The sequence below is a fragment of the Pezoporus occidentalis genome, unplaced genomic scaffold (assembly GCF_034315485.1).
Source record: "Pezoporus occidentalis ecotype Australia unplaced genomic scaffold, CSIRO_AGI_Poc_V1 ctg86, whole genome shotgun sequence".
Lineage (NCBI taxonomy): Eukaryota > Metazoa > Chordata > Aves > Psittaciformes > Psittacidae > Pezoporus > Pezoporus occidentalis.
Genome location: NW_026916220.1, coordinates 2,221,178 through 2,228,928, shown reverse-complemented (window position 1 = coordinate 2,228,928; position 7,751 = coordinate 2,221,178). Strand labels below are relative to the sequence as shown.

The following is a 7,751-nucleotide window of genomic DNA, read 5'->3' as shown; positions in this document are numbered from 1 at the left end:
AAGATTTCTGCAGAGATTTCTTGTGCATCCTCTTCATCTTCTTAGTCTACAGAAGTCAGACTTCCAGTAACGAGCTACCCTTCTTTTCCCTGATTAGCCACTTTGGGTTTAGCGAAGGTACAGATGGAAAGGCTTCAAAAAGAATAAACTGCCAAAAATAAATAACATTTACTTGTAGATACAGAAGCAAAAGAAATAGAACAACTAGTAGATAGCTTTGCTACATGCTATGGGACACTACTGATTAGTTAACTGAGACATGGTATAGCTCATTTTTTAAAGGCATAAAATTGCATTCAAGATCAAGAGGACACTGAACTTTACTCAGGACTCAGAAGAGCTGTCAGTGTTTTTTCAGGGATAAGCAGTAGAGACTTGGTTGAATACAAAATATCAGCCACTACATAATCCTGCAGAGACCTTAGAAGAATGTCACTATAGAAGTGAAGGGATTGGTGAAGTGGACATCTTCAAAAGTTTGGGAAGTCTCCAATGCTGTTGCAGGATTAAGGAAACAGGATAACCACAGGATCATGGGCAATCTTTCTATGACTTCAAACTAACTGATGAGGTAAAACAGGAATCAGTTTTCCCTTCTTAAAGTATGCGAGAGGTGCCACAGCTTCATACAGTAAGAAAGTAAGAAACTGTGTTGGAAAATTTGTATAATAATGAATGCTCAATTAGGCTAGACAGTATTTATAGAGGGTCTGTAGCAAATCTGGTAGTAATTTTGTGACCATGTTGATGATTTCTACAGAAATGTTGTAGAAACCATCCCTTACCTATTTAAGCTATGTTTCGTATAGGTATGTACAGTGTATTGTTACACAGTATTCTTAAATGGTGTCAGAAAATAGACCTTTTTTCCTTTAGTTATAAACTGGGGATGTGCTGGCTGCTGCATCGACATTTCACTGATAGCTCTTCATAATTTTTTTTTTTTTTTCTGTTCATACAATGCCATGTATGAATTAAAACTTACTCAACAACTTGTGGGTTGCTTTCTTCCTAATTTAGTGGTGACTGCAGTTTGGAAATTCAGACTCTATTACTTAGCTAGCTCAAAAAATCATATGATGCTGTTGCTCATACAGAAACAGTTAAGCAAAAATAACCAGTAGGAATGCTTTTAAAAGTCAGTGTTGGAAGAACTGTTGCTTTGGTGAGATGAAAAAGTCTACCATGAGACTTAAGGGAAATCAAGAGGAAAGACATAGGCTCTTCCTGAACTTGCCCTCCTTGAAACTGTTTAAAAAAACGTGAAATTGGGAGACACCTGGTGAGGAAAAAATACAATATATGCCCACTAACAAATTATTTCAGTCTAACACTACACAATTGTTTGGTGTTTGGCTGACTATGTAAATGGTAATACATTGGTAACATATTACCGTTTTATAGTGGTAAAATGTGCAGAGATAATTACACTTAACCCCAAGTAAGAGGTGCTGTCAGCCCTTGTCTACTCATATCCCCGTTCCACACCTTTCCCAGAGAAAAACTCTCTGTCACCAAGTGAGATTATTTACCATGTGCAGACACACCAGTCTGGGAAATGTTCTGCTTTTCTCCTCCTGTTTTAGCTAGGTTAAAACATCTCAGGCTGCCAAAACTCTTGGAAGCATTTAAAGCATCAAAAGCCAATCGCAACCATGCCGGGTGATCCTCGAAGCAGGGCTTGGCTGCATGCCCTCTTGCACTTCATAGCTACTGGGAGGTAGCTTTAAGAATTCCTGAACTTGCCACCTTTTTGCAGTAAAATGAAAAACCACAGAGGTGAATGATATCCAGCAATCTCTTCCTTTTGGCCCACACACTGATCTCTGAATAATGCTAGGGAAAGTGTGTGCTCAAAATGCAGCACAGGCCTCTGCCTCAGGGAGCCAAGTAGCAAAATGGCTTGTAAAAGCTGTTCTGGCTCACGTGCATTTTACTTCTATCTGATCAAATGCAACTTGAATAGGGTCTACTGATCACTAATAAGTGTTTGCAGGGCAATCTGCAGGCATGGGCAAAGATGTGGACCTTTTACCAATTCGGTGGTATTTACAAAACACCTTCCTATAGACTCCTTTGAGCAGGAAAGTCCAAAGAGAGCAGGGCGCTGACCAGAGCAGCCAGAAGGGTTACTTCACAAGTGCAGATTTTTTTTTTTTTTTTTTTTTTTTTGCAGAAACAGGCTCTGTTGTCTCCTTTGGCAGGAATTTTGCAATGCGCCAGCCACTGAAACCGATTCTCTTTTGGGGGGGCTGTTCTGACGGGCGCTTAACACTTCTCCATCAGAGCTGGTGCAATAGGCCGCCGTGACCGGGGATCCCCGAGAGAGCTCCAGGCCAAATGCGGCGCCATGCCCCCGCCCTACGGGCTGTCTCGCAGGGACGAGGGGGGCAGAGTACCTCTTCCAAGGAGGAGCCCCCGTGCCTCCCGCTCCCCGGGCAGCACAGCGGTGCGATGCTGACGGCAGTGAGGTGCCCGTCGCTCCTCCCTCGGCCCCTCTTCCCCAGCCGGAGCCGGAGCCGGGGCCGGGGCCGGGACCGGGGCCGGGGCCGGGGCCGGGGCCGGGGCCCGGGCCCGAGCGGGCTGTGGCGCGGGCGGGGCGAGGCGCAGGCGCGGCGCAGGGAGGGCTGCAGCCGGGCCCCCGCGCCGCTGCCGGGAGCTGATGGCAACTGCACAGCGCGCCCGCCCGGCGGAGCGCGGCGCGGCTCAACGCGCCGGGCGTGGGATGCGCGGGCGGGTAGGCGGCGGCGGCGGCAGCAACAGCAGCGGCTGCAGTAGCTCCAGGAGCCGGAGGGACGAGGCCGGGCGGCCGGCGGTAGCCGCGCTCGCCTGACCTTCGTGCCCCCCTGGCCGCGCTGGGCTGCCCCGAAGGATGTCCGCCCAGTCCAAGGGGACCGCATCCTCCTCCTCGTCGCCGTCCGAGGGGCCGCCCGCAGCCTCCAAAACCAAGGTGAAGGAGCAGATTAAGATTATCGTGGAGGATTTGGAATTAGTCCTGGGGGACCTGAAAGACGTGGCCAAGGAACTTAAAGAGGTGAGAAGCGGATGGCTGCTCGGGCGGACCCCGGTCTGCCCCATGCATGGGGGGAGCACCCATCGGCTGGGGCTCCTGTGCCGCGGAGCTCCGCTGTTGCCCCAGGGCGCCTTTCACCACTTCACCGCGGGTGGAGCAACTAGTGTTCAGGCTGGGTAGGGAGCCGTGTCCAGGGGCGAGAAGCTGCGCCGGCGGTCCATAACGGGACGGAGTGGGGGGGCTGGAGCCCAGTGTCCCGGGTGCGGTGCGCTGCGCGCCTCCCCGGCCGGTCGTGCTCCCTCCTCGGCTACGAGGCGGCTCTTTCCGGGGACTTTCCACTTCGGCGAACCCCCTCGGAGTTGTTTTTTTTTTTTTATTTTTCACATTATCATTTATTTTGTTTATTTTTTCCCGGGAAGCAGCGGGCAGTTCTGCGGAGTCCCCGCTGGACGAGGAGGGTGTCTGGGGGAGATGCGGGACCCGCAGCCCTGCCCGATCCCGGACTGCGCCGGTTTAGCATCCCGGCTGTGGGAGAGGCGTCAGACACTCCATCCTGCTCCGGTGGGTTTAACTTTTCGGGTGCACGGTGCAGCCCCCTATTCTCCCCCAGGCAACAGCCCTGCTCGGATCTGCCGGCAGCTGAGGGCTGGGGGCACCGGATCTCCCGCACCCACCTCCCTGGGCGAAGGGTCCCTGCGCGGCTCGGCAGTACCGGCGTCCGAAGTCTCCCTCTGCCTCTTGCAGGCAGCTTCACCGTGAGCTGAGCACCCCGTTCATCTTACCTATTTGACAGGGTTGCCTTTGCAATCTTTCTTTTGCCGGTGGCGAGTGTCATCTCCCCTGGGTTAATCTGCAGGCAGAGTGCGATTACGGCGGGCGTGTTCGTAAACAGGGAAACCCTGTAGTTGAAGGAAGGGATTTGGCTGACCTTTAAGAGATTTCCACGTTATGTTGCTTTTTCTACACAAGTGTTCGACAGATGGTTGGGTTATGAACCGAAATTCAAGTACAGAATCCCTGTACATTGCTTTATAATTTGTAATTTTATAAATTACAAATTTGACATTTGTAACATGCTGTGGTTTTTTTTTTTTTTTTTTTTTCTATCAAATATTAGTTTTTTATTTTAACAACATTGTCAACAAGTTTCATTCAACAGACTTTTGCCATCTGGGGCAGTCTGAAATTCGCCCAGTGCTTCGTATAATGTTGAAAGATGTATAAACACACAGCTCACTAATCACAGCTGTTGGACTTCTTTCTCACCCACAATTCCACATTTCTCCTTTTTTTTTTTTAACAAGAAACAAAGCCAAAAACCAACCAAAATCAGCAACCTCTATAATTTTTCTTTTCTTTAACATGCTGCTGTCTGTGCTCTGTAATTTTTGAGGTATTTTGAAGTGAAAATAAACATTATTTGTAAGGCAGTTTTTTTCAACGTTTTAAAGACTGGTAGAGCAAACTGGCTCCTGTGGCTGCAGAAGCACATTTTCAGGGGCTGGAGAGGATGTACTGTGATCTGCCCCATGAGTGTAAATCATTCCCTGCAAAGAATCAGTCCTAGCTTTCCGCTAGTGAGCAAACAAGATCACTAGATAGAGGTCATATGCCATCATTTACTGTGTCATGTTTTATCTAAGCAAACTTCTGTGTTCTGGTTGACTGCATTGCAAGAGAGAACTGGATTTACCTCTGCTTGATGGGGAAGTGGCTTGTGTGAAACTGTTCTTCCCAAGTAAAGTGAAACGTAAAAGGGAAGTTGTAGAGAAATGATGCTGTAGCTCTAATAAATACTGTGTACCTGCTGAAGGGTGGAAGGATTGCCAAGAGCACCTTTTTTAGAGAAAATGAAAATATTTTTCTAAAAAGAATAGTTAAATCTTGTTCATAGCAGCACATGAGCTTGAGTAATGCTTTTCTCTGAATCTGTCTCACAAGGATAGCTGCAATACTGAGAGAAACAAGGGTTGTATATGCAATCATCTGCTTGCTTGCAATATCATCATTATGTGCTAAATACACTTTGTAAGACATTTATTCTGAAATGTCCATAGAAGTTTGCCATCTGAGTACCTCCAGTTTTCTACCTTTTGTAGTATAGGCTAAATCTGTACAAGATCTCTTAACACTGACATATGCAATGTATACCTTTTTACGTGAAAGTGTGTTAACTGCAGACACTAGAAGCCAGTAAACAGTGTCTTTTATAGGTTGTTTGTAGGTGTTAGAAAGCATTGGCAGATGTTTCATTAAAGTGTATAAGAATTTGGTCTATAATCAGTTCTGGTGTATTATAAACAGAAGTACACCTGTTGTTCATTGTGGCTCCTTCTTGTAAGACCAGGAAAAGCAATAAACAAGAGGATATAAGTTTGCATTCTATTTTCAGTACAAATTGTGCTCTGGAAATGTTGTGACTACCCTTTTGTTTCAGTGTATGTTTGGTGCAGCTCAGCTGTTGCGCTACAAACTCTTCTGTTCATTCCTTTCTCCTTTTTTTTTCTTTTTATTACTGTTAAAAAAGACTTCAATTCTGCTACAGTGGTAGGGCATGAAGGGTCTTTTTTTGTGCAGTTACAGTAATGGCTGTGATACTGAAAATATGGCATTTGTAGAATGCCTTTCTTTTTCTCCTGTGTATGCCTATGCATTTGTGACCCTTAAATGTAAAATATTTAATTATTTATTAGATTATGCTTAATATATTAGGATGGACTGGATGTCCTCGCCTAGATTCTTTGTCTTGTTTTGCAAGTTTTTATATTCAAAGTACTGTCAAATTGACAGATAGTTTCATTGCTTCAAAGTGAACTGTTCTGAATGGCTGTACAAGACTTGTATATCTTTTTATATTCGGCTTGTTACGATTTACTTATATTAATGTAGCCTTCCAATATCTGAATGGGGGCTATAGGGATGCTGCGGAGGGACTTTTGATTAGGGACTGTAGTGATAGGACAAGGGGTAATGGGTTAAAACTTAAACAGGGGAAGTTTAGATTGGATATAAGGAAGAAGTTCTTTACTGTAAGGGTGGTGAGGCACTGGAAAGGGTTGCCCAGGGAAGTTGTGAATGCTCCATCCCTGGCGGTGTTTAAGGCCAGGTTGGACAGAGCCTTGGGTGGCATGGTTTAGTGTGAGATGTCCTTGCCCATGGCAGGGGGGTTGGAGCTAGATGATCTTAAGGTCCTTTCCAACCCTAACTGTTCTATGATTCTATGATTCTGTTTGCATCTGCTCTTTGTTCCAAAGGTTTTCCTAATTGATGCTTTAATATTTTTTATATTTAAAAGGGGGGAAGGAAGAAGTGGAAGCAGGAGAAGAGTGCAGTGAGGATGGGGTGTTAAATTCAGATGCAGAAACCATAAAGCTTATAAATTTTCTGTAAAAACACATGATTAAGTCACGTGGATTAAAATAAGTACATGTTAGGTGTTACTGTGTTTCAGAAGTGGAACATCTGTTTTTTTTTGTTGGCTTTTTTTTGTTGTTGTTGTTACTTATTTATTGGTCTGAACTCCTTAGGGTAAGCAACCACAAAAGACTAAGGGTGGGGGGTGGGGAGGGGGGGTAGGTAGGGGTGTGCGGGGGTGGTTTACTGGGGAACATGTTAGGATGAAGTGATGCCAAAACTCCAGTGTCTGAACTCCTGTGTGGCTAGTCTTCTCTAGGGTTCAGTTAACTTAGGCCCCTGTTGTCTCCTTGCTAAAAAGAAACACTGGGTGGGTGTGTACCAACAGCAGGATGTGTTTTTGTGCTGGAAAAAATGGATTTTAAATGGATTGAGTGGCTGTTATTTGATGACTACTCCAGAGAAAAATCAAAGGGGTGCCAGAAGATTGAGTAAAGCCAACAATTCCTTTAGTCCACACTATTTCAAAATTAAGTTGGTGAAGCTTTAAACTTTGATTTTTTTTTTTTCTAGAGAATTGGATAAAAGACATTGTTTTCAGGCATCTTGTCTATAAAGATGGTTCTCATTAAGTCTTGCTTTGCAGGTGATATTTATCAGTCTTGTACTTAAATAATGTGATGATGAGCACTACTGGAAACCAGAAGATGTGTGCTAATTAAACTGTTTTGTGTGATGCAAAATGTGTGATGTAGCCCTAATTATCTGATGACTTCAGAAGGGATTATAGTGGGTGTACATGGGCATCTGTGGACAGCAGGGCACAGAGATCATCTTAAAACTGGTACTATAATTGTTAAGACTTACCTGCTTTCACATTTTATGTTAATGTTGCACATTTCTGTAGCCTTGCACTTGTTTACGTTAAGGAATTTTTTAACTAGATCATTTGATAAATACTTTTTATAGTAATAAAAATTCATCATGCAGAACAAATTCCTGGAAGATATGTGTAAAACGTTTGCACAGCTTTTAATTGGCTAAATACACTTCACCATTTATCAAAAGGAAGCAGCTGTGTAGCTATTGCCAGTGTTTAGAATGACCCAGAATGGAGGTGCAGGAGAAATAGAAGCCTTCATAGGCATTGCACATGCATCAGTAAATTTCCTTTCTTTCCTAATCTACCTCCTCTGCTTTAAATACTCCAAAAATGTCTTGCAGACAGAATGACTGAATAATAACTGAATAACTGAATAACTGATGCATTTATTTTCCATGAAGATGTGATCTATAAAATTTGGGCATGACTTAACAAATAATGTTTTCTGAGTGCTGATGGAGCTAGCAGATGCCAACCCACTCCCCCTAAACACCACAACAA

The 7,751-nt window shown here is 44.6% G+C and overlaps 1 protein-coding gene across 1 annotated transcript in view; it reads left to right on the top strand.

Annotated features, from left to right (window-relative positions):
- The first annotated feature begins 2,715 nt into the window (after window positions 1-2,715).
- Window positions 2,716-7,751, top strand: part of PRR16 (proline rich 16) — a 153,227-nt gene continuing 148,191 nt past the window's right edge. The window contains exon 1 of the mRNA XM_062604385.1: window positions 2,716-3,034. Coding sequence (XP_062460369.1) covers window positions 2,873-3,034 — 162 coding nt within the window. The 5' untranslated portion in view covers window positions 2,716-2,872. The remainder of the gene's footprint in view (window positions 3,035-7,751) is intronic.